General features: G+C 33.4%; 3 protein-coding genes across 4 annotated transcripts in view; 1 reads left to right on the top strand and 2 right to left on the bottom strand.

The window, feature by feature from the left end:
- Positions 1–4018: 4018 nt before the first annotated feature.
- Positions 4019–8429, bottom strand: LOC107481982 (uncharacterized). The gene is made up of 7 exons (XM_016102340.3): positions 8118–8429; positions 7246–7402; positions 7009–7145; positions 6072–6424; positions 5619–5715; positions 5254–5535; positions 4019–5136 (listed from the first exon to the last, which is right to left on the bottom strand). The coding sequence occupies exons 2-7, from the start codon at positions 7361–7363 to the stop codon at positions 4147–4149; spliced, it is 1977 nt and encodes a 658-aa protein (XP_015957826.1). The 5' UTR covers positions 7364–7402; positions 8118–8429; the 3' UTR covers positions 4019–4146.
- Positions 8430–13924: 5495 nt separating this feature from the next.
- LOC107481985 (serine/threonine protein phosphatase 2A 59 kDa regulatory subunit B' eta isoform) overlaps positions 13925–27341 on the top strand; it is an 83706-nt gene continuing 70289 nt past the window's right edge. Inside the window, exon 1 of the mRNA XM_052258167.1 lies at positions 13925–13943. The gene's annotated coding sequence lies outside the window, so the exon portion shown is untranslated. The remainder of the gene's footprint in view (positions 13944–27341) is intronic.
- LOC107481980 (putative ABC transporter C family member 15) lies at positions 16872–22864 on the bottom strand. 2 transcript variants are annotated; one of them, XM_016102338.3, is made up of 11 exons: positions 22774–22864; positions 21756–22619; positions 20237–21666; positions 20043–20129; positions 19360–19953; positions 19104–19268; positions 18681–18975; positions 17881–18401; positions 17740–17803; positions 17354–17593; positions 16872–17251 (listed from the first exon to the last, which is right to left on the bottom strand). In XM_016102338.3, the coding sequence occupies exons 2-11, from the start codon at positions 22597–22599 to the stop codon at positions 17148–17150; spliced, it is 4344 nt and encodes a 1447-aa protein (XP_015957824.1). In that variant the 5' UTR covers positions 22600–22619; positions 22774–22864; the 3' UTR covers positions 16872–17147. The 2 variants fall into 2 exon arrangements, with proteins under 2 accessions (XP_015957824.1, XP_015957823.2); XM_016102337.3 differs by lacking the exon at positions 22774–22864 and having other exon boundaries at positions 21756–22651.

Raw genomic sequence — 27341 nt, 5'->3', positions numbered from 1 at the left:
ATGGATAAAATAGTCTCATATCAATTGTTCCATGAAGATATTGAAAATTTTGGTTGATTCTATTCCAATGTCTTTTTGTTGGAGAGGAACTATATCTTACTAGTAAATTCACAGCAAAAGATATGTCACGTTGTATATTAGCAAGATACATTAATGCTCCGATGACACTGAGATATAGTACTTCAAGATTAAGGATACTTTTATTTTCTTCTTTGGGACAGAATTGATCATTTTCCACATCAAAAGATCTTACGATCATTGAGGTACTTTATGAATGTGGCTTATCCATATAAAATATCTTTAAGATGTTTTCTGACAGACAAAATTTAGTCTTTTCAAGATTTTTTATCTAAAACTCGTCTTTTAGAGTTTTTATAATTATTGAAATCTCTTCAGGGATTTAAATCATCAATGTATACAGCAATCTATTCTTAATATATAAAAGTAGATACATAAGCATGCACCACATTATTTTTGAGATATTTCTTTCCTCCTACTAATGCCATGTCAGCAATATTGCTTACTTGGCACAACTTTAGAATCAATCACTCAATTCTTGCCAAATCAACTATTATTTTCAAATCAGCAAAAAAATAAAAAATAAAATATACAAATAAAAAACTAAAAAATAGAATCTAATAAATTTGTAACCTACAAATACATTGAATTCATATTCCTATATTTATTATATCTTACCATTATAAACAATACAATAAATTTATAACCGCAATAATTAATTTATTACAAATATCATAATAATATTATTAATCATAATAAATTTTACGTTATAAGTATTTAAATTTCATACTATTTAAACTACATATATAAGTCTCTTATCACTCTTCCTTCACATAACATCAAATTTAGCACACAAAAAATTTATTTCTGAACTGCACATCTCAAACTTACTCAATAGAGCATCATTCTTTCAGAGCAGAACGATTAGAAATCGAATAACTATCCAAGATCTAATGGCCATGCAATGAGAATCTGATGATCAGGTATGACAAAAAAAAATCACAACATGCATCATATATTCATACTTACTCAAATACCATATACCTAATGATAACATAAATTGAATATTGGAATAGGAAAAGATCTTTACAATTTTAGCAACTATAAACGAAATTGATGACAAATTAGGATGGAAATATGTTAAAATGTAAAAAGTGTCAGAAGAAAGCATATAAAAAAAAAGAAACAACTACATTGTGGCATATGTAATCAAACACCACAATATCCAACAATAAGGTATCTCTATATACTTTTCATAATCTCATCTATCAAATTATAAATTATTAGTTACTAACACAATACTTATTTTAGGTTCAGAATTCAATTAAAGGTTTTAGATCAAAGTGTTACAACAACTTTTATACTATTTGATGGCGACGTAAAAAAAATTTATTGGACACAATTGCTTCAAATCTAATGACATTTCATAAAAATAATGGCATTGAAGCACCACCCAATCAAGAGATTAAGGAGAAAGAAAATCATACAAATTCAACACATATTCGGAAGAAGAATATACATACAAAGATGGAACCAAATAACACAATAGAAAGTGCATCAAACTCAACAATTCATAAAGAACATGTCTTCATAAAAACCTACGACAAAAAGAAGAAAGCACCAACTCTAACAACAACAAAAAAGGAGGACGAGCGTCACATAAGATGATTAAGTCCATCAATTAAAACAAATGCAAAAATCAAACCACTAAATAAAAATGTCACTTTGTACAACTCCAACATCCAAATCTTTTGTACTACAAATTATTTAAAATAAAACACCTTCTAAATTTAACTTCAATTTACACATATTTAATTTATTTGTACAAAACATAATAATTTTTAATATTTATTATATACTATCATTAATTTACCATCCCGCGCATCGCGCAGGTCTCATTCTAGTTATAATAAATTCAGATACAGATTTCTTTACAAAAATACATGGGCAAATATCATTATTTTTGAATTTCTTTTTAGCCAGATACTTAGTAAGATGATTATACTACATTCGTCTAGATTGCTTTAGGCCATATGAATATCTTTGTAATTTGATTGAATATAACCCCTGCGAATATTTATTGAATGGTTTAGATATCTTTAGTACTTCAGGAATTTTCATATAGATACTACAATCTAACGAACTGTATAAATAAGTTGTCACCACATCCATTAGATGCATATGTAGTTTATGGTATGCGGATAAATTGATCAAAAAACACAATATTATTGCATCTATTACAGGAGAATATATTTCTTCATAATCTATACTGCGCCTTTGTGAAAAATCTTGTGCACAAGTCGAGTTTTAAGCGTATAACTTCATTTTTCTCATTTCGTTTTTTCACAAATACACATTTGTATCCAACAGGTACTACATCTTCTAGTGTACGGACTACAAGTCCAAAAATTTTATATTTTTCAAGTAAGTCTAACTTAACCTTCATAGCTTCTTCCTATTTTGGCAAATCATTTTTTATCGACATTCTTTGAACGAAAAACTTAAAAAAGAAAATGGATTGTTATTGATAAAAAATGATTTACATAGGTTTGTTACTAAGAGTTATTATCCCTTAACCCTTGTTACGGTGTCTCGTTAAAATCTCCTTCACGAAAATCCTTTTCAGGAAAAACTACAAAGTTGAAAAAAAGATTGTACCACGAAACAATGTGCGCTTCCTAGCTGTAGTACATCTTTAAGTTACACGCATGCCACGACCTTCTCGCCTAACTTATGAATTCCAATATCATTTCGGATTAGTATAAAGTCGTTCGTGGTAGAACTTCTCTTGATTACATTCTGGTTGTACCTCAAAGTCATTCTTTACTTCAATATTTCTTCTTTAATTCAAGCTTTTTCTCGAACTTCTGGGAGGAAGTCGTGTTCTTCCCTTTCTGCTTGCACATTGACTACTTCATCGTAGAATCTGACCTTTGAAGATTCCTCAATTATTTTTACAGGAATCATGGCTTCCATACCGTAGGCAAGTCAAAAAGGTGATTCTCCTGTTGTTGAGTGGGGAGTTTCTCGATATACCCACAAAACCTGAGGAAGCTCGTCTATCCATGCTCTCTTTTCATCTTGTAGTCGGCACTTCAATCCAATCAATATGACTTTGTTTGCAGCTTCAGCTTGTCCGTTGACCTGAGGGTGTTCTACCTACGTGAACTTGTGTTTTATCTTAAAACTAGCAGTAAATTGAGTTCTATTATCTGTGGTGATGGAATGAGAGACTCCAAATTGGGTGATAATGTTTTTATAAATAAATTTGACTTTTCAAACATAAATCATGTTGACACAAACTTACTTCTACTCAAAATCAATTCTATAAAATCACTTTCATTCAAACTCCAATTTGATAAACGACAATCCAAACACACACCTAAAGGTGATTGTTTATTATCCTTATTTAGGCTGTGGAAAATATATGCACACAAGCTGAAATGCTGATAGTATTATTTGGAACCTCCACGCGTATATAGCGGTTTCCTTGTATTATACAAGTTAAAGCAATGTCAATTTATTAATTAATATTAATATAAAGACTACTGCTTAAGAGTTAAGACAAAAAAGGACCAATACAATTTGGTTTTTTTTTCTCCTTAAAAAAAATTAAATTCTCCAGCCTTTGTCAGATAATACATGACGATTGTTGGTCCTGCCATTCATATAAAGGTTTGTAAACCTGGAAGAGTCTAAGCAAACAGTTCACCAAGCTCCATTTGAAAGCCACATTAATAAAAGCAACCCATACAGATGGAATCATCACAAGAGCTAAGCAGCAAAATCCAAAGTGATTTAACAAAGTAGAAGTCAGCTACAATCATTTCAAATTTTGATCAGTGTGTTTAAAGTTCAATCCTAAAATACTCATTTGGGGAATATCTTAGCATAATCTCTGCACCGAGTTGAAATTACCTGAAGAATTTCTCATACCAACAAATTAAGCAACAAACTATGAACGACTAACTTGCACATGGACATATGCCAAAAGAAGATATGCTTGAACCAAAACTTAAGGTTTTGAAATTGAACCCAAATAATATTCTCAGCTTAGGCATTGAAAGTAGCATTATCGTAAATAAATAAAATTCAGGAAAAAAACACGAATTCTAGTTAAAGTTCTAGTTAATTCCTTGACTTCTTTCTTGACTTGGATGAAGGCTTGCTTTGCTGAGAAGGTCCACTACTTCCTTTAGAGGCAGCAGCCAGGCTTACTTTTGGATTAGAGTTGTTGGAAGAAGAACCAACATCATGCTTTTCTCGGACTACAGCACCCTGAGCACCTCTCACTTGAGCAGCTTTTTTGTCCTTCCTCTTAGGCCTATAGGTTGATCTCTCCCGCCTGGGAAGCCACCTTTCAGGATCCGGGGGAGGACCTGGATTTGCGGGGTCAAACCCTTTTGGATACCTTGGTTTTCTCTTTCTCTTTTTCTTAGCTTTTGTCTTATTCTTTCCTTCTTCATGTGATTCAGTGACCCCAACATGAGCAGGACCATCAACTTGTTTCACTCCAGAAGTTCGCTCCAAGCTGTCCACATCGATCTCCTTTAAACCAGGTAAGGCCTTCAATTGCTTTTCATAAAGTTCTGCCTTATCGACATCTGTGCGTGCAACTGTTGTTACCAGCCCAACCAGTGCTTCTATGCCTCCTTGGCTTTTAACTAGCTCCTCATAGAGTTTAGCAGCATCATCTTCCTTGCCATGCCTGATCTTGAATGAAGCAGCCTCTTGCATTATAATATTAAGCTTATTGTCCTCAGTCATAGCATTAGACCACCATTTGATAGCAGAATCAAGCACAGCAGCTGCACCCTCAATGTCACTAGCACGTTCTTTTAAAGAGACAAGGGTGGCAACAGTAGCAGGCATGTGTTGGATATCTGATATCTTAGCCACGGAATCGGCTGCAATATGTGGGTGACCAGCAGCAGCAGCCACCTGAGCCCTGGCCAAGTGAACAACCTTGGACTTCTCAGGGTACTTCCCAGCAAATTGTGCTAGTAATTCCTCCGCCTTTCCAACTTTGTTCTCTCTAACTAGGACAGCAGCTTGCAGCAATATAGGTATCACACTTTCCGGAAACATGTCTGGCAATCTGGAAACAAGTTCTCGGGCCTGTAAATTTTGATAGTACATAATGTATAAAGAGTATGCTCCCTTACAAAAATTTAAAGCTAAGTAGTAATAATTGATGATTCAAGGAGGAGAAGACGAGACAGAGAGATGAAAGACCTGGTCCATCTTATTAGCATGAAGAAGTAAAAGGACCCTATTTGCATATATTGCTTCCTTTTCTTTTGCAGGAAGTTTCAAGTCCAGTTCACTAGCAAGCTGAAAGTTCTGTGCCTCTTTGTCTTTGAGCCGATCAAGTTTCCTTAGGCTATCAGAAACATCTTTTGGACCCCTCAGTGAAACAAGATTGTTCACTGCCACTGCAATTGATGATTCATCAGCCATATCTCGTTTAATGATGTCTATATAAGCTTCAATAGCATCTTGTTTACGCCCAAGAAGCTGTTCATCAATGAATAATTAATATTCCTGGCTAGTTCAACAGCAACATATGCTTGAAAACTGCAAAATCATTCTCTTTTTACCTGTTGGACATAGGCCAATTGTACAGCTAGTGGAGCCAATTCACTTTCTATCTCATCATCAGGCAAGTTATCTTCCATCAGGACCTCTTGACCAATTCTGATCCAATATACATTAACAAAGATAAGTATATGTTACTCTTGGATAATTCCCCAGTCAATAAACTTTTGTTAATAGGTCATAAACTATCAAACAATACACCAGTATCTGAGGCATAAAAACAAAGACCAGATCAAAGAAAAAACTAAAACAATCAAACCATATAATCTATTTGTGCTTCATTTCTTATGCTTAGCTACTGACTACTCAGTATATACTGCAACTCAATTGAAAATTTCAAGTATTACTGTTGCACAATGCCCTCCAAAAGGGATTGCCCTCCAAAAGGGATTCAATAAAGATATAATCAATGTCGTTTTAAATACCTAACTGGGGAAAAGAAAAGATAATATCACCTTCGGCCTGACAACAGGAGTTGTTCTGCATCTGTGTACTTTTTCCTTTCAATTAAAGAACAAGCAGTATTGTATGCCAATTCAAAGCTACTTGTTGCTTTAACCCCAAGTGAATCCAGAAGTCCTTGAACTTCGGATGACCTCCCGCCCATAACTAGGCTGGCAACACAATTTATTTCCAAGTTATCAATCTTGGATTTTAGGAGCTTCTGGTAGATATCCAGGCAAGCATCCATCTTCCCAAGACGGTACAAAATCTGAGCTTCCAAAAGCATAGTTTCAGTTGTTCTCTCTTGTGTTTTCAAAGACTCCAAAGCTTCATTCAACTTGTTTTGTCTGTATAAGCAGTATGCCTATTTAGAAATAGCAAAGGAAAATACAATCCTCAATGTGAGTATTTACATATTCCATTAAGATCATGTAAAAATGTATAAAATGTGAGAAACTCTTGGAGGCTAGCAATTTTTAGTATATTTGGCCATCATTTGACCAACACAAACATTAAATTGTCTTTAACAAATAAATTTTATTAATTCATGTGTGTAAATTATAAAAAAATGTGGGTGCATATGTGCAAACTCTGGTAAATATAGGTGCAAACTATATGTTCTTGTGTGCAAAACCCGTGTAAATACGGGTGCAAATTATTGCTGGCCTAGTACCAGCAAAAAATGATAATATTTGTTGGTCATATAGCATTGCTCTAAAAGAGTTCATAAGCACCCTCATTTTTTCTTTCTCCCTATCTCACTTGTATCCCTCAATTCAGAATTCCAGTCTTCGCTTAATTCAAACCTTACCCACTAATAAATATACATCCTAGAACTTACAATCTTTGAGCAATTCTATCTCTCAGCCAAACTTGAAATAAAATCTGTCAAGAGAAATCTAAAATCACAGTTCAATGAAATAAGGAACGGAACACAAAAGCAGGAACCTTAAGGAAATCGAAATCAGGGAGATGGGTGCGAGAAGATCGAATGGCGGAGAGTGCGAGGTCGAGGCGGTCGTCCTTGATGAGCGCCACAATCTTGCATCGGAGGGCGTCTTCATCGGCGGGTGCAACCACCAAAACTGACAATGATCAAAACAGCAACACAGATTAGGGAAAATACAGAAGCAAAAAGAAGAACAGAAGAGGCGTAAGTTGAACAAGAGTGGAAACGGAACGGACTCTGGTCTGCGAGTTTGACGGCGTTGTCGAAGGAGAAGGAGTTGATGTGCCTGTCGAGGGTGGTGAACAGATCTTCCAGGGGAGGAGGAGGCTGAGAGGGTTTTGCCTTCGGAGCCATAGGTTAGAATCACGCCGCTTCCTTCGCTATTGATTTTATCTGCATAATGTTTGGGTGGAATAGCAGCTTAGAAATACTTTCTCAATTTAAAGAACAAGAAAAACAAAAGATAACACAATCAGTAAATCAAATTCAAGAGGAGAACTGAAAGTCAGCATATATATCTTCATAAAACAAATTTGAAGCTTGACCAACATTTCCTTCATTTTGATTTGCATCTATATCTACCTTTGTGTATCTTTCACAAATCAATACCAAAAATAATTCATAATAATACAAACAGAAAGTATGGGACAACAATTTAACTGAACAATTGCAGAGAGCATAAACCTCACTTTTAACAACAAATTCAACTATAATAATTTAGCAACAAAATTTATCTCGAGATGATTTACAGATTTACAACAACAAAAAATTTAGATAAGTGATTATTTCAGCAAGACTACAATAGATTCAATCTTCAGTGATGATAATAAGTAACAAATTCAACATTATTTACAGATTGACAACAACAAAGAAATTTAACTAAGTGATTATTTAGCAAAACAGCACTTCAATAAACTCACTAATGATTTTCGGCAACTAACAAACTTAAGCAAAGTTAAGCTAGTGATTATTTTAGCAAGTCAACAACAAATTCAAGCTTCATGATAATCAGTAACAAATTTCAGCAACACATTCAACTTTCAGCAACAAAATCAAAGGGCAGTGATGCAGCAACAAAATTGGAACAGAAAGAACATGGGGAACTCACCAAATCGGGTTGCGCGAAGGAAGCTGATGGCGAGGGAGAAGCTGACGGCAAGGCTCGAAGCAAGAAGACGACAACGAAGAGCGTAGGGAAGGGAGAGATCGAGACCAGGTGCGAGACCGAGACCGTGAAGCGCAGGGAAGGGAGAGATTGAGTTGACGAGAGCTTGACAGACCGGAGACGAGACGAGCTGACGAGAGCTTGAGCTCGTGGGAGAGAGTGACGAGAAACCAAGAAAGACAGTCGAGAGAGGAGATACCGTTGGGGGCTGAGGTGATCTTCAGCAATTGGGGCATCAGAGAGGGAAAGGGGGAAAAAGCGGGGAGGGGGTATGGAGACGCCGTTCATTAAAGAAAATAAAAATCATAACCCGGTCCGGGTCAAATAAACCGGTCAGATCGTTAGTTTTTATGAAAACCAGCCGACTCAACCTAGATTTCGGCAGGTTTGATACATGATCGATCCAACGGTAGTCGGCCCGGTCAAATGACTAGGTTTTCGATCGAACCAACGGGATTGAGTCGGATTTGATAACTATGCCAAATCTTATTATTTAATTTTGTTGGATTATGTTCATAAAAAAATTTAGACGTGTAGTATTACGATTAGAATTAACTAGGAACCAACCCTTTTCAACTAATAAATATTCAATAATAATTATTCATTAAAACACAACGTTCAAAATAAAAAATAATAAAATATTCAAACTTAAAGAATTTGAAAATGAAACAAAAAAAACTAAATTAAGAGGTAGAATTTATAATTTATGATTTATGATTTTAAATTTAAGTTTAAGATTTAGAATATGGGTTAATAGATAAATTAGTCTCTGAAAGATAACACATTTTTTAAATTCATTCTTAACATATTTTTTCAATCAAATTAATCTTTCAAAAATTACGAATTAATCATATCTGTCATTCAGTTACTCCACTCACAATTTTCATCAACAACGATTGATGATGTGAAATATTAACTGATAGCATATATGACACATTACATGTTTAATTAGATGTTGACTAAATATGTTTATAAAAATTTATTAATTTAGTCACTAATCATATTAGGAATAGAATTTTTGTAATTAAAAAAAATAACAAAATTAATAAATTTTTATAAATATATTTGGTTAATAGTGTGATTTTTATTTTTGTTTTATTGGTCCTTTTGATACCGAGATGAGCATATCTTCTCTTTACCTTATCCTCTTTCTGCATAAGGAAACACGTTATGCAACAGAAAACAACCACCTTGTTAGGTACCAGACAAATGACACAGCAAAATATAGAGATGAAAAATTAGAAATTTGTATAAAATATGAAAATAATTGAATAATTTTCTTTGAGAATTACAACTTCTCTCTATCACAAGGAGACTACAATAACACTCTCTCTTGACAAAAGGAGAACACACTTCTCTCTATCAAATATAGGAGAAAACTACTCAAAGAAATCTTATGTTATTCTATCTGGATGACTTGATTGAAATGAATTAAAGAAAAACTCAATTTATAGGTGAGTCTCTTCAATATGAACCATCCATCAATTAGAGGTATATAATTCTTTTCTTTTTCAACCATTAAAATCCTAAGGTTATAAACTAGGATTGTTTATTACCTTTCATTTTATTTAGTTATTATTTATTTATTTATTTATTTTCTAAAATTAGCTTTACTAATTTTCACAATCTCCCACTTAAAGCTAATTTTGATAAATTTTCAAAATTCATGTTGCTTATGTATTCCATAGGCCGTATGAGGATCTACACCATTCAAACTTTTCTGTGTTGATTGGTTTTGTCATGGCATCTGCTAGGTTGTCTTTAGTGTGAATCTTCTGCATATCAACACTTCCTTCTTCTACTACTTCCCGAACAAAGTGATATTGTACTCCAATGTGTTTTGTTCTTGAATGAAAGGCAGGATTCCTTGCAATGTGCAAGGCACTCTGACTGTCACAATACACAGAAATCTTCTGTTTTTTGTGCCCGAGTTCTTCTATCAACCTTTGGATCCAAATAGCTTCCTTGCATGCTTGTGTAGCTGCCATATATTCAGCTTCTGTAGTAGATAAAGCCACAACAGTCTGTAATTTAGATAGCCAGCTTACAGCTCCTCCTGCAAGTGTAAACACATAGCCTGTAGTAGATATTCGTTTATCAAGATCACCTGCAAAGTCTAAAATCTTGTTTGCTGGTCCCAAGTCTTTCATATCAAACTCCCTAGCCAACTGTGCCTTCAATTCTTGGATTTGATCTTTGTTGGGACCTACCACCAACATGTCATCCACATACAACAGCAGAATGATGAAATCATTATCACCAGACCTCTTGTAATAAGTACAATGATCTGAACTAAGTCTGTTGTATCCAAGGCTAATAATGAAAGAATCAAATCTCTTGTACCAACACCTTGGCGCCTGCTTTAGACCGTACAGAGATTTAGTTAACCTGCAAACCAAGTTTTCTTTTCCTTTTTCTTCAAAACCTTCTGGTTGGAGCATATATATCTCTTCTTCAAGTTCTCCATGAAGAAAAGCAGTCTTTACGTCTAATTGCTCTAGATGTAAATCAAATGCAGCACATATAGCCAAAACTACTCTAATAGTAGTTAGTCTCACCACTGGAGAAAATATTTCATTGAAGTCAATACCTTCTTTCTGAGCATATCCCTTGACAACCAATCTTGCACGATATCGTTCCACCAGATCATTACTATCTCGTTTGATCTTGTAAACCCATTTGTTACCAATGGCTTTCCGACCTGCTGGAAGTTCAACAAGTTTCCAGGTATGGTTCCTATGTAATGCCTCAATTTCTTCTTGCATTGTTGTCATCCACATAGAAGCATCTGGATTGCGCATAGCCTCCATAAAAGTTGTTGGTTCTCCATCTTCTGTCAAAAGACAATATGCATCATGGTTTGTCAAAACATAATTTGAGTGCCATGATGGTGTTCTTCTTTGTCATTGGCCTCTGCTTCTTGTTCTTCGTGCTGTGGTTCTGGTTCAGAAAGATCACCTTCTCTGCATTTTTCATCTATTTGAACAGTGGTTATCTCTTTAACAGTGCTATCATTTTTTTGTTCTTTTTATAATTCATCTTCTGCAAATATCACATCTCTACTGACAACTACCTTGCGGGCAGTGGGATCCCACAGGCGATACCCCTTAACTCCGTCAGTATAACCCAAGAATATACATTTTCTAGACTTTGGGTCCAGCTTTGTTCTTTCCTGGGAATTGTACATTACGTACACAGGACAACCAAATATATGTAAAGAAGAATAATTAGGTGGCTTACCTTGCCACATCTCCATTGGTGTCTTTAACCCAATTGCAGTTGATGGTGACCGATTTATCACATAACAGGCAGTTTTAACAGCTTCTGCCCAAAAAGACTTAGCTAAACCTGTAGTTTGCAACATAGCTCGTGCTCTTTCTAGGAGAGTCCTATTCATTCGCTCTGCTACACCATTTTGCTGAGGCGTATATGCAACTGTGAATTGTCGTTGAATACCTGCTTGCTTGCAAAATGTTAGAAAATCGCCATCGACATATTCTCCTCCATTATCTGTCCTTAAACACTTGATCTTCTTTCCAGATTCAAGTTCTAACTTTGCTTTGAACTCTTTGAACATCGCAAACACGTCTGACTTCTTCTTGATCGGGTACACCCATAGCCTCCTAGAGTAATCATCAATAAATGATACAAGATATTTTGCTCCTCCTAGGGACATCTCCGGCGATTCCCACACATCAGAATGAATCAACTCCAATATGTGCTTGCTCCGAGCAGTTGATCTACCAAACGTTAATCTATGTTGTTTGCTTGTAACGCAGTGCTTACAAAATGGTAAGTTTACCGATTTGAGCCCGGGAATGAGATTACGTTCTACAAGAATCTTCAAACCTCGTTCTGACATGTGGCCTAGTTTGCAATGCCATATCATCGTCATTTCTTCTTGGCTTGTTGAAGCAACTGATGCCTCAGCCTCTTGCAAAGTATCTCCCATAAGCATGTATAGATTTGCTGCAATCTTTTCTGCTTTTATTACCACAAGAGCTCCTTTAACAACTTTTAAGATCCCACCTTCAATATGGGTCTTGCAGCCAAGTTCATCCAGTTGCCCAATCGACAACAAGTTCTTCTTCAAGCCCTTCACATGTCTTACCCCTTGAAGTGAACGAATAGAACCATCAAACATTTTTATTTTGACAGTACCTATTCCAACAATTTCTAAGGCATGATCGTTTCCCATAAACACAGATCCTTCTAAGACAGGTTCATATGTACAAAACCAATCACGATGAGGAGTCATGTGCCATGTTGCTCCTGAATCAACAATCCAAACATCAGTGAGCTGTTTGCTGCCTTTAGAACCAATTGTTGCTTCGCCATACAGGATTTCTCCATCATCAGAGGTACTTGCAACACATCCTTGAGAACTTGATCCTTCTGTAACCTTCTCTATACTCTTCTTATTCCAACAATCTTTCTTGAAGTGCCCTCTCTTACCACAATTGTAGCATTTGATCTGCTTCTTACTTTGTGACTTTGGTCTACTTTGACTCCCACTGGAACCACGCTCCATTGATCTTCCTCTTGTCATCAACAAAGCCTCTGCTTGTTTTGAGCTCTCTAATCTATCTTCCTTATTCTTGCGCCTAGATTCTTCTTCAAGAACCGCAGCAGCCATGTCATCAAAAGAAAGATAATCAGTCAAAACATTATTAGTTAAGTTAATGATTAGCTGATCATATGAATCTGGTAGACTTTGAAGTAAGAGCTCTGCACGTTCGTTTTCCGCTATGGTATATTCCAACGATGAGAGTTGGGAAAATAGCGTATTTAGATTGTTGATGTGATCCGTTGCCGATGTGGACTCACTCATTCGAAGAGTATAAAGTCTTCTCTTCAAGAATATCTTGTTGTGAAGTGACTTGACTTCATATAATTTGGTGAGAGCATCCCAAATTTTCTTTGCTGTCTTTTTCTCTGCTACACTTGATAAAACTGAGTCAGCTAGTGCCAAGTGTAAGTTTGCAACAGCATTGTTGTCCATCTCCTTCCATTTTTCATCTGTAATTCCAGTGGGTCTACCTTCAATTGCTGTCACGCAATTGTCTTTTCTCATAATGGCTTTTATCTTCAATTTCCATATGGAAAAATTACTCCCACTGAATTTTGGAATTTCATACTTTGCTGCCATTTTTTTTTTAGACGGTAACTCGAAGCGGAGAAAAAAAAATATATTAATCAGCAACCTTTGGCTCTGATACCACTGTTAGGTACCAGACAAATGACACAGCAAAATATAGAGATGAAAAATTAGAAATTTGTATAAAATATGGAAATAATTGAATAATTTTCTTTGAGAATTACAACTTCTCTCTATCACAAGGAGACTACAATAACACTCTCTCTTGACAAAAGGAGAACATACTTCTCTCTATCAAATATAGGAGAAAACTACTCAAAGAAATCTTATGTTATTCTATCTGGATGACTTGATTGAAATGAATTAAAGAAAAACTCAATTTATAGGTGAGTCTCTTCAATATGAACCATCCATCAATTAGAGGTATATAATTCTTTTCTTTTTCAACCATTAAAATCCTAAGGTTATAAACTAGGATTGTTTATTACCTTTCATTTTATTTAGTTATTATTTATTTATTTATTTATTTTCTAAAATTAGCTTTACTAATTTTCACACACCTTTGTGTCTATTTGGTTCATAACATGATTGTATTTCATTGAGTTATTCTTATATTACGAGGGAAGCTTCAAGGATTGGTGTTGTTTTTTCGGATTTGTTGGAGGGTGTTAGTTTTCTCATTTTGAATCATTGTTGTTATTATTGTTATTATGTTCAAACAGTAGAGGTGAGTACGGGTACCTAATTATTTGTTGGAATTCGAACTAAACTAATTAAATTGGTTTTGGAATCAATAAGTAATAGAGTCCAACTCGAACTAAATCGATGACTTTTATTATTAATCGGTTCGAGTATCAGTTCTAGGGGTACATAATCCGAACTAACCCGTAAACCCAAACATATATTAATTAAATAAAAAAATAAAAAATATGACTTTTAGTGAGTTTTGCAACTCGTAACCTTAACACTTTGAAAACTAGACAAATATTTCTATTGGCCTTTTGTATTTAAATTCTAATGTTTAGATTTTTATGTGTTTTGATTTTAGCTTCTTTAAAAGATTATTCACTAGACTTTTATATTTAACTTCTAATATTTTTATTGCACTTTTGTATTTCCATTAGATAAAGATTATTCACTATTAATATGTTTAGATTTTAATGAGTTTAGTTTTTAATGTATTTGGTGTTTAACATATTTAGATTATTTCTATTGATATTACACATCTATTGTACTTATTGAATTTTTAAAATAAAAATTTGATTTTTTTTATGAATTTTAAAATCATCGGATAATTAATTATTCAAACCGAACCAATCTATTCTTAATCGATTTGATTTGGTTCAAATATATATAAAAAAAATACAAATTCAAATTAAACCGAATCGATTATATTTTAATCGGTTCAATTTTAATTTTATCTTAAACTTGAACCAAATCGACCGTGCTCACGCCTATGAACAGGTACTCAATAAGCTTCCTCGTAAGTCATCCAAAGGTTTTGAACATGGTGGAAGTGGAAACCATGTTCATTCAAAACAGGGGAATTCTTCTTCTGCATTGCATGGAAATTCTGATTTAGATGCAGGGCATCATCAGAATCATGGTAATATTGCATCATCGGATTTGAATGGGGATTTGATGTGTCTCTATGACGAACCATTGCCTACATTCGGGGATGTTTACAGTTCTGAGAAGCAGGCCTTGTTTGTGAAGAAGCTAAGGTTGTGCACCGTTGTTTTTTGACTTCGAAGATCCCAGAGAAAGGGAGTATTTAAAGATGACTTTGCATCGCATCTATGGGAAGTTCATGGTTCATCGCCCTTTCATTAGGAAAGCCATCAATAATGTCTTCTTCAGTTTGATTTTTGAGACTGAGAAACATAATGGGATTGCTGAGCTCCTTGAAATACTGGGCAGCATCATTAATGGTTTCGCTTTGCCATTGAAAGAAGAGCATAAACTGTCCCTTTTTCGTGCATTGATTCCGTTGCACAAACCAAAATGCTTAGCAATGTATCATTATCATCAGCAATGATCTTACGGCATTACTCAATTTGTAGAGAAAGATTTGTAAGAAAGGAAGATGTTCTTTCCGTGATACTAATAGAAAAATATAAAAAAATGTTAAACCAAACTTGTAAAACAATGTTTAATAATATGCATTGATATCATCATGAGATTAGTAGTAAAACATACAAAAAAAATTTTATTGTTAAATTTTTTTTTGATAAAATTAAAATTATTAAAGGGTATTTTAATAAAAAAATCATGTAATCATTAAAAGATATTTTAAAAAATATTTTGATAAAAATACAATTTAGTCACAAGAAAAAAAATTTATTAAAAGATATTTTAATAAACAAAAATTAATTATAAAAATTTAAATTTTTGTTAAAGAATATTTTTGTACAAAATAATTTATTTTTTAAAATTTTTACTAAAAAGTATTTTTGTACAAAAATAATTTATTTTTTAAAAAAATAAATAAAATTGAGGATAATTTACACAAAAAATTGGAGTAAAATTTTTTCCTATATTTCCTCCAATTTATGTGTTGTGCTTCTCACAGTTATCTGTGATCGTTTTACTGAAAGAAAATTCACAAGCAATTTTAATAGCAATGACTACATATATGAAGTTTTCAAGAGATCATTTGCTATTGAAAAAATATAAAATAAAATAAAAACGTGGATTATTCGATAGGAGAAGTAATAAGTTAATAACAAGTTAACATCAGCAACAACTTACATAATAAGTCCATCTTCCAATATCTTCTGTTTATCGTAAGACCACTTTTCATGAAACGGCTTACTACCATCCATGGCATTAGAGCAGGAGCTCCCTGAAAACATGATCATGTTTCCCAACAAATTCAGAGTTGCTCATCATTGGAACATTTCCAGAAGTACTACCATTCACACTATTATTAACACAAATAGGATTTAACCTTTCTGCTATCATCCAAATCACTGGATTCTCAAATGTTACAATAATAATCTCGGTAACAAAAAAAATGGTTTTATATCTATCCTTGAAAAAATAATCTTTATTTAAATTCAATATCACGAATTCTTTAAATAATGTGATTGGGTTCAATTTTAGTGACAAAAAAAAAGAATGCATAATTATATGATACAATCAGCTTGCATTGATTTAGAAAAGATTTTATTCATTAATATTTTATTTTAATTTTTGGAAATAAAGGATAGATTGTCCTATACTTTGAATATACATGCTAAACACTGATTTTATTTTATAAATAAATAAAATAATTATTTGATAAAATATATATTTTAAAATTTTTTATTTTTATTTTTATTATCATGCATATCTTGTTGTCATTACTAATGAGATAAGACCATGTCTGCAATACTGATTGGATTGATTTAAGAGATAAAATCAATATAATTTATTACAATTTGGATAATATTAATTTGTTTTTTATTTTTCAATATAATCCAATTTCTTCAAAAATTGTGATTTTTATTATATCAATGTAAAGTTATTTGTCAATCAAATTTATTCAAATTATTGTTATTTAGATTGAAAAATAACAATACAAAAAAATTTGTCTTTTGCCATTTTAAGAACAATCATGAATAGAAGAGACACTGCAATAAGTAACAACTGTGTGAAATGCACTTGTCTCAGTTGAATTAGTGAACAAGGTATCGGATTAGGATTATGAACATAATAAAAAAGACACTAGGTAGAAACTATTGTCTAAGCTTGTGGAATCTGGAATCTGTATTTGTATTAACCTTCATAAAGTTGACAAAGTAATCAACCAACATTTCTTGAGCTCCTTGTCAATTGCTGTTTAAGCTTTCAAATATGTACAAGTGTCTGGTTTCTGTGTCCTTTTTTGGCAACTACTTGGGGGATGATCTCCTCAAAAATTCTGAAACCAACTTTGAGAAAGATGAAGTATTGTTCTGCAGCAACTGATCTGGTTCATCATACTCTGCAATTGTCCCTGTAAACATCATCAATGTTATGAGATATATGCTTTCCTAGGTTTGATTATCATTGATATTATGATCTAATATATTGAGGTGCATAATGAATTTTCATGTACCTTCATCAAGGACCAAAACCAAGTCATTATCAATAACTGTAGGGATTCTATGTGCTACAGTAATCACTGTGCATTCACTAGTTTCTTCTCTAATAGTCTTTTGAATTAAATTGTCAGTTGCAGTGTCAATAGATGCTGTTGCCTCATCTAGAACCAAAATCCTTCTCTTCTTCAATAGCAGCCTAGCAAGACAAACGAGTTGCCTTTGTCCAACGCTCCAATTTTCTCCATTCTCAGCCACTAACATTGAACAAATTCAACCAATGTCAAATAGATAGAACTACACATAATAAGCACAAAAATACTTTTAAGGCTTGCCACAGTTATACTCCTGAATGGTGTAATGTATTCTTTTTGTTTTCTTAAAAAAAAAATGAGTATTTTACCTGGTGCATCAAGAAGTCTTGGATCCTGCCTTACAATTTCAGCAAGATGGCACTTCTTGAGAACCTGAAGAGCAAAGTTTTCTTTATCAGTTCCATATAAATATCAAATATTTTCTAGCAAAAGAGTTCTATAATGCTAACCTCCCAGAGTTCTTTATCCGCATGTTGTTCTAGAGGATCCAAGTTAGTCCTAACAGTGCCTAGAAACAAGGTTGGGTCTTGAGGAATTATACCAAGCTTAGATCTTAAATCCTGCAGACCAATCTTGGAAATATGTACTCCATCTATTAGTATCTTTCCTTCCAAAGGCTCCACCACTCGAAAAAGGGCTTGCACCAGAGTTGATTTTCCACTCCCTGTCCTCCCTACTACTCCGATCTTCTTTCGCCCCGGGAATGTGCAAGTGACACCTTTGAGAACCATAGGACCAGCCGGATCATACTGAATATGAATATTCTGAAGCTCAATTTTCCCTTCCATAGGCCACTCTGGTTCAGGCCTACAATCTTGGATTATCAGTGGTGCTTCACTTGGTATGCTAGAGAATTGCAATATTCTCTCAACAGATATCATCTTGTTCTCAACATTGCAAAGGTTCCATATGACCCAAGCCTGAAGTACATTCAAGTTCAAACCATAAGTAGCTACCAGACCTGCCAAGCCTGCAAATCAGAGGAAGCAATCAATTGTTTAGGGCATAAATGCAGTGAAAGCAACTTCATTGATTGTTACTTCTTTTGTGATTTGTCAAGTATTGTATATCATCCAAAATATCAAATCTAGAAAGATCAAATACAGATTAGGGACTAATCTAGAAAATTAATTTTCTTTTCTTAAGTTAGTTATGAACTAGTAACTCTCAAAGAAGACTGGTTCTCACATTCATGTATGATGTTTGTAATTGCTAATGTTAAAGATTAAATGGGAAAGGAGGATCTTACTGGGATCAATGGCAGACCTTGGCAGAGTAACCAAGATGATGAGAACAAAGTAGAAGACTAGATTGAAGAGAAAATTGATCCGGACTGACAACCATTCCATGGTGGCATAATTATGAAAGGCTACTCTAGAGTATTCATCAACAAGATCCTTGATTTTGGTCATGAATATTTGTTCTTGATTGAAACAACGGATCGTGGCGGCCCCAGCAATAGATTCTGAGAAATGATGCAAGATTGGGGCCTTTCTGATCCCTACCATCCTGGCTAATTCCCTGGCAGTAGTAATGTAATAAGCCTGCAAAGAACATTACTTGCTTTATTACTATTATTATTATTATTATTATTATTATTATTATTATTATTATTATTATTATTATTATTATTTACATATAAGATTGAGAATCCATTATGAAATGAACTTACCTGATACCATATGGAGATAGCAAACACCACAAGAAACACAAGGATGACTTGCCACGCGACCTGCGACATTAGCATGATAATACTCAACAACTGAATTAGTGCAAACACTAGCCCTGCTAATCTGTATGGTATGTCTGTGTCAATTGTACTTTGATCTGTTGATGACTGTACAATCAAAATTCAGAAGGAAAAATCGTTAAAACATGAATAGAAATTATAACAATAATTACATATAAAGAATAGTAGATGAACTGACCCTACTGAGGATTCTGCTTGATGGTGTGGTATCAAAAAATGAAACAGGTGCTCTGAAAACAGATGTAATCATTCCATGAAAAAGACGCTGAGCTGTCTCAACAGCCACCACTGCCATCAAAACAGTCCTTCCAAGTATAAAAATAGAGCTTCCACCAGAAAGAAGAACAAATGTTCCCATAAGCATCCCTTTGGTTACCCTCCCAGTTTGTTCTGCAGCCCAAGAAATCCAATAATTGCTTCCCATTTGCATCACTTGAAACAGAATCTGGCAGAGAAGAATGACCGGAACAAGTGATCCTCTATATGCAGATGTGACAAAGGTTGAGTAAACACTCCATTTCACTCGACCGGTCTCTGCTTCTTCTTCTTTGTTTCTCTTCCAATTGCTTATGCTTTCTTGAAGATTCTCTTCAGCAACTTCAATTTGATTCTTTTGAAGGGGCCTGCAGCTAATAGAGTTCTCTTCATGCCATGGATTTATTTGGTTTATTGTTTCTTCATGAGCAGCCATTTGTCGAACAAATTCACAGTTGGGACATGCTATGAGTTCTTTATACCTTCCTGACTCCACTATTTTTCCATCTTTCATTACCTAAAGGAGTAATGGAATTAAATAATGGTGACAAGGCAAACACTTATTAGTAGTTTCACTACTGAAAGACAAGTTTTGTATAAGCTTACCAGAATTAAATCTGCAGCTTCCAAAAATTCTAGTTGATGAGTAGCATAAACAACTGTCTTCTCAGACAAAAGTTGCATAAGGCATTTCTGTACAGCATGTCCAGTTCTTAGTGAAGTACTTTGAAAGAAATGAAGCTGAAATAACAGATAATTAAAAAAGAGAAACAACAAGCTCAATAATAATTAGCACTAACTTTAAATAAATGAGTTCCAGTATGAGCATCAACTGCACTGAAAGGATCATCAAGGAAGTAAATATCTGAATCATTGTAAACAGCTCTTGCGAGTTGAATCCGTTGTTTCTGGCCTCCACTTAAGTTTATGCCCCTCTCCTCCACAATATTCAAATCTCCATCACCCCACATGTTGATATCTTGATGCAAAGCACAGCCATCCAAAACACTTTCATAGAAGTCCTTGTTCATTTCCTTTCCAAACAGGATATTTTCTCTTACTGTTCCTGATTGAATCCAGGGACTCTGTGGCACATAACTTCTTGTTCCATAGACTTTGATCAAAGTCCCGGAAACCAATGGAATCTCACCAAGCATACAACAAAGTAAGCTTGATTTTCCAGACCCCACTGAACCACAAACTGCTACCTTCTGACCTTTCTTTATCTTCAAGTTTTCTGTGATTTGAATTGTTGGTTTCTTGTTGGTTCCATCACTTGTTTCCCATGCATATTCACTTGGCTTGATTTCAATAACAATTGATGAATCTTTCGAAGAGTGCTTGTTCATAAACTGGTTCTGATCCTCTTCATTGATCAACTCTTGGATTCGATCAAGAGAGACTTTTGTTTGAGCTATCATGGAAATCAGCTCAGGAAGATTGTAGATTGGTTCCTGCAGAATCCGAAAAGTTGCCAAGGCCGAGAGGACAGTAGCCGCAGTCAGTTCTGTGTTCACCAGTATGCAGATGCCGAAAGTAACAACAGAAACCAAAGTTGGAGAAGTCCAGAAAAGAGTTGCTACTGCTGAGCAAGTGTAGAGGTACTTCTGCAGCCAACTCTTCTCAGTGTCTCTCAATTGGAGGAGTTTCTGTAAGAATGTAGATTCCCATGAATGCAATTTCAGTATCCTTATGTTCTTCATTGTCTCTGAAGTCATCTTGATTCTTGTATCCTTAGCTTCCATGATCTTGGAGTGTAACTTTTCTTGCATATTGGCCAAAGGTGTGTTACACACCATAACCAAAATGGTGACAGCAAGTGCAGAAATTGAAGGCAAGAATCCCAAGTTTATGTACAATATCACTAAGGCCAAAATAACCTGAACTGGAAGCAACCAAACTCCATGAATGTACCAGCAGAAATCCCCAATTCTTTCAACATCCACATTCACCAAGTTTATGATTTTTCCATGGGTTGGCCCTGCACACTTGATCATTAAAGACTTGCTGTACATTAGAGTCATAAGAGCCGCGCGCACTCGAATTCCAATTCTCTGAGCACCAAAGTACCATTGTCTTTGGCTCAGTGACTCCAATGTCTTTGAGAGGAAGAATATGAATGCAAGAATGAGGCCGCATTGGATGCTTGAATTGGAATTATCATCCACCAAGAAATTGACAAAGTATGTAATCAACAATGGACCCATATAAGATGCAATTGTATTAACCCCTTCAAATATAAAACAAAAACAAATCAGTAATCACCATAAACAATAAATGTAAAAAAGTACATAGCATCCAAAGTGTAATAAAATATACCGGCAAAAACTGCATTTAAAGCCAAGGACTTCCACACAGAACTGGTTATAGCTTTAGCCAAGGAAGCCCCTTCAAGTTTCTGTTTGCGAAGCGATTCTTCCAATAAGGAAGAAGCATTTTCTGCAGTTTCAGAATGAGGAACATCAGGAATGTGAGCAAGCTCAAGCTTCTGAACTCGACCCTTTCTAAAAATGGGATTCAGCCATCGAAATGTGAGTTGGCTCCAAATGCCTGCAGTTGTGAAGTTCTCTCCATCTTCATCATCATCATCTTCTTCTTCTTCTTCTCCAGGGTGAACCAAGAGCTGTTCCATGTCAGTGTTGTGTTGTTCTTCTCTTGCACAAAAACTCAAACACAAAAGCAACAACAACATAGGCAAGGAAACCACACCAACTATGTTATCATCCTCTGACAAGAAATTCCAGAAGTCCAAGTATTCAAAGTTGTTCTTCATTAGTCCAATAGAAACTGAGATTGCCTCTATGATACTGGCCCAGACCCACCAGAGAACCAGAACAAAAGGGAATCTTTTGTTATCTCTTGTTGTCTTCTTCATTGAATAGAATGAAACCAAGCTTGCCATAACCCATGTTAGAGCAAATGTAACAGAACTATATCTCACTATTTTATTAGTCCTATATTCATGAACTGCAAAAGCTATAGTTAAAAGGGTAAGAATGAAATTGAATAGGAGAGTGATAATGGAGAAGAATTTTGGTCCTTGTTGGAGAAACACAGCACGTTGAAGCTTGCTTTGTCTCAAAGTGTGAAGAAGCAGCCATATCAGAATTGCATAGAAGAATGCCACATTGGCTGTTACAAGCAGAGTATCCACAATGGCCATGGTTGAAGTTGAAGGAAACACTGGAAAGTTCAGAGACAGCAGAAGAGTAAACATCGAAGAAAAGTTTCCTCAATCAATCAATTCCACTTGGAAATGGCATTATTTTTTGTTTGAAAAAGATAAATAAGAATAAAGTTGAGGAGTATATATAGATATTGCATAATGCATTCAAACCTGAAATTAAGTTGAAGTGTTGAAAACTTTTTTGGAAATATGAAGAATTTACAAGTGGGTGCTAAAGAGCGGTGAATGGTTTTGAATGGAGCATTAGAGCATAGGCATTGGAACTAGAGAATGAAAAGTCAGAGACATATAAATGAGAAATTACTTGCTGTTATTGGAGCATCACGTGTTTGGTATTTGCTGTTATCATAATTTTTTTTTGTGGAAACTTAAGTGCAGTCGACTTCATGTAAAGTTGATACCTGAAAGTCGTAGGATGATTTGACTGATTTGATTAAATAAAATTTGAACCCAACTGTATATTGCATAGTCTCATTAAAGAATCTCCGTCGTAGAAATCGCTATCAAGCAACCTCAAAAATCCGCTGAGATTCTTGTGTACTACTACCTAGGTACATGGTTGTTGAATGTTGATGGTACTTAAATATCATATCATATACTTCTGTATTTATCACTTTAAAATAAAACTATAACGTTTATTTCGCAATCAGTTTCGGAAATTAATTTATTCGATTTGATATACATGTAAAGTTCCTTCATTGCAATAATTTTAATGTCGGTATTATCGTTGGCAGATTCGCCTTCTTGATTTTAATATATTTTGGTATAATCATTTTTTCATAATTATTCAATCATCACCTATTAACAGGTCATCATCATATATGATCATAATGTATAGTGCTGTCACTAAATTTTTAGTACAAAATTAAAAGGAAACTTAATCTCATCAATTATTATTTCCTTTTCTTAACAATGGTTCTATACCTTTGTTGTACTTTTTTATTCTTCCATCTTTCTACGCACATGTGGTTAGTTTTCTACGGATAAAACAAAAATGTAATCATGCATTTCTTGATCATTCTAAAAATAAGATATATATGAACATGTCTTTAGTTAGCGATGGAAAAAGTTTTGAATAAAAAGAGAAAATACTTTCTACTTCCTCATCAATATAATCTTATGTCAAGTTCATGCATGAAGCATGATGGCTATGTGGAAGATTCTGGAAACGAGGATAAGTAATATATAATCGAGCCTATTTTCGATGTCAAGTTGATTTTTACAATATATATGAGCTTGTTTGGTTGAGTGATCTTTTTTCGAGTTATCTTTTTTTAAAAGATCTTATGAAAAAATAAAAGTAATTTTATGTTTAGGTATCTCATGTAGAAATATCTTTTTATCTATCAATTATGTTTGGGTATAACAATATAAAAGTATTTTTGATTATTTATTATATAAAAAATATCTTTTTTTAAGAAATTTTTTTTTTAAAAAGATGTAAATTATAACTTCTCAAAAATAATATTTTTATTTTTCTAGTACTTTTACTTTTACTACTAAAAATTTGTCAAACATGCTAAAAAAAAGATCTTTTTTAATTAAAAAAAAATTTTTTTTATCAAAATAATAGCACTTAAACAACCACATAATCAATGGATTTAATACATTTAAAAATTTATAATTAGTATTGTTCTATTAAAACTTTTAACTTATAATATTATTATCTAATGTTCTTAAGATAGTTCCAAAAAGTTAATTATATATTAAACTAAGAACAGAATTGCTGATGACTCATGCATATAAATCTTTTTAGGTTTTACTTATCCACTATATCCCAGCATTAATTTAGTGCATTAGCACTGATCCAAACTAAAGCAACTTTCCATAAGTATTTTTTTTTTTTTTCTATTTCAACATGCACATGCTTTATTTTGTGACTTATCTCTTGACTGTTTAATGAATTTAGGAAACACTTTCCATATATGTGTTGTCTATATATCAGTTCCAATAATAACGAAACAGTACTTGTTGAGCAAGTGGAGCTGCATTACTAAACCTACCTTAGTTCCAATAATATGCATGTCACGTGTATGCCAATAGTAGGACCAATAAAGTTTAATTTACAAACAAAAAGGCTATATAATTAACTTGATGAAAAAACAAAAAAGATATAAAATTTGATTCTGATATAGGATACCCATCTCAACTTTCCTCACATGATAAAGCCACTTGGTTTAATTTGTTCTTGTTGGGTCCTATCTCCTTTGATCAATTCTAGATCTGATCATATATATTCAATTTTTGGCTTTGTATGTAGATGGAATTGTTTAATTTCCACGTTTGAGAGGAATGTCATTTCCGTCACATGTAATGCAATGCATGTAGCCATGTACCAAGCTTTATGATTTTGGTGGATCCAACTTTAATTTGGCAACAACGTTACCACTTTATTTTGTAACATCAATAAGTGTCCCCCATGTATATCCTCCGCCACCTTTTTGTGTGAGTTGTTATTGTAGACAACTAAATAAGTGTTTTTAAGAAATTTGAATTTGAATTAGCAGATAGTTTTTTTTATTTGTTTAATAATACACTATATTTTGTATCATTTGACATATACATAGTAAATATATAGACTTTTTTTCTAATCTCTTATCTTAATTTCTAAGATTATTCAAGTGCTGCATATTTAGTAACTTGATTACAATCATCATCACATAATGAACAACAATTATATTAGATGTATATTAAAATTAATCATTAAAATCAATTCAGTACAACTCAGTCTTCAAATAAGAAAGAAAATAAAAAACAAGTAACTCTTCTAATTTTTGACCAACTAATACGTGAAAATGAGTATTTAAATTAATTTCATAATAATATAAAAAATAAAATATTGATTAAATTGACTAATATTAATAAAAAATATTGAATTTCTATCATTTCTCACTTGGAAAATATATGCAGGCCTAGGCAAATGCCATTTCTCAAGAAAGATTACTGAAAGGTTGATGCTGCAAAAAACAAGCTCAGGCGAAAACAATTTAGATTAGAAATAAGTTGAGAGGGTTGTATATCCTGAAATCAGCATAGTTATGTAATGTGGGGATTGGAAGAGAATTATAGAAAGAAAGGAGATGGTCCCAGAAGCGTGTGGAATGCATGTTGGTGGTGTGTGAATGACACGTAACGCGTTTACGTTTGTCACCATCGTCAGTTGGGCATGTGTTCGTTGCATCATCACCTGTGTCTCGCTCACGGTTCCTATTGTGGGCCCCACTTCAGTTTTAATTAAAGCCGGTAATCTCGATTAAGGCCCCGAATCCAATACCCCAATTATATTTTTAAAAAGTTGATAAACATCCGAGTATTTTTTTATTTAATTTTTTTTAAGTAGGTCTAACATTATTACATTAATAAAAATTATTATCATTAAAAGAGTTCTTCTTCTCCTTTTTTTTTTCATCTTTATTTTTTCTTCTTCTTCTTTTTTCTTCTCTTTTTTTTCACACTCGTTTACGTATAGAGCTTTTATTTTTTTGCCTTCTTTTTTAATTCCTTATCTTTTTTCTTCTTTTTCGCGTTTCTTTTTCTTTACGTATTTTTTTATCGTCATTCTTTTGTTATTGTTATTGTTATATTTTTTTTCTTTTTTGCCTTCTGTCCCTGGTAAAAAAGCAGTAGAAAGTGAGGAGAAAGAGTTTTGAATTGTACATAACAGAAATGAACCGAAATTATATTCAGAAATAAACTGAAATTATATTTAAAAAGAATCGAAAATTAAATTCAGAATGTAAACTTATTTAAAAACAAGTACAGACTAAATGCACCTTGTTTAAATTCAGAATAAATCGAAATTACTTAATAATTATGACACACAAACTTAATTTGAAAACAAACTCACAAACTAAATTGAATCATGAACAAAACCACATCCAAATCCATCAAAATAATTTTGCAACATTATGTGTTTCTTCTTCTTTATTTGATTAGATAAACAAGACAAAAGAAAGAAAAACATGATGAGAAATTTTGAGGAATTTTTTCTTCTTATTTCTTCTTATTTCTTTGATTTTTCTTCTCTCTTAGTTTTATTCCTCTCAAAATAGTGAAACAAGAAGAATCATAACAAAATAATCCACTCAGAGATGAACCAAAATTATATTAAAAAATGAACTGAAATTATATTTAGAATGAACTGAAATAGTTCATTCTAAATATAATTTCAATTCATTTCTAAATATAATTTCGGTTTATTTTTGTTATGCACAATTTAAAACTCTTCTTTCTCACCTTATACTGCTTCTTCACTATAGAGAAGGAGGAAAAGATAAAAAATACAACAGCAATAACAACAAAAGAATAACAATAAGGAAAAAATACATGAAGAGAAGAAGGAACGTGAAAAAGAAGGAGGAGAATGAGGAGGAGGAGGAGGAGGAGGAACGTGAACAAAAAAAAACGAAGAACAAGAAGACGCTCTGTGTATAAATGAGTGTAAAGAGGAGGAGGAGGAAGAGAAGCGCGGGAAGAAAAGAAGAAAAAAGTCAAAAAACGCATGTCTCTAACTTACTTGAATAAATTTAGATGCTAAAATTATTTGAATGTGGAGAGTAATTATATTGTTTAATCTTTCAGCCTTATGTTTATTCTTTAATTTTGGATTATCGTGAAGAAAAAAAATTAAAATTTATTTTATTTTATATTTATTATTATTATTATTATTATTATTATTAAATAAAATAAGTTTTGATTATTTTTTATTAATTTTTTGT

The sequence above is a fragment of the Arachis duranensis genome, chromosome 3 (assembly GCF_000817695.3).
Source record: "Arachis duranensis cultivar V14167 chromosome 3, aradu.V14167.gnm2.J7QH, whole genome shotgun sequence".
Classification (NCBI taxonomy): Eukaryota; Viridiplantae; Streptophyta; class Magnoliopsida; order Fabales; family Fabaceae; genus Arachis; species Arachis duranensis.
This window is presented reverse-complemented; position numbering and strand designations above follow the sequence as displayed.

What these genes read in the sequence shown, in the direction of transcription:
- LOC107481982 (XM_016102340.3), bottom strand. Translation starts at nt 7,363, where the DNA reads ATGGCTCCGAAGGCAAAACCCTCTCAGCCTCCTCCTCCCCTGGAAGAT. An exon ending in AATTGGCCTATGTCCAACAG is followed by an intron (nt 5,536 to 5,618) that starts GTAAAAAGAGAA and finishes ATTGATGAACAG; the next exon opens with CTTCTTGGGCGTAAACAAGA. An exon ending in ATGCTAATAAGATGGACCAG is followed by an intron (nt 5,137 to 5,253) that starts GTCTTTCATCTC and finishes CAAAATTTACAG; the next exon opens with GCCCGAGAACTTGTTTCCAG.
- LOC107481980 (XM_016102338.3), bottom strand. Translation starts at nt 22,599, where the DNA reads ATGGCCATTGTGGATACTCTGCTTGTAACAGCCAATGTGGCATTCTTC. An exon ending in TTTAAATGCAGTTTTTGCCG is followed by an intron (nt 21,667 to 21,755) that starts GTATATTTTATT and finishes TTATATTTGAAG; the next exon opens with GGGTTAATACAATTGCATCT. An exon ending in CAAGCAGAATCCTCAGTAGG is followed by an intron (nt 19,269 to 19,359) that starts GTCAGTTCATCT and finishes TTGATTGTACAG; the next exon opens with TCATCAACAGATCAAAGTAC.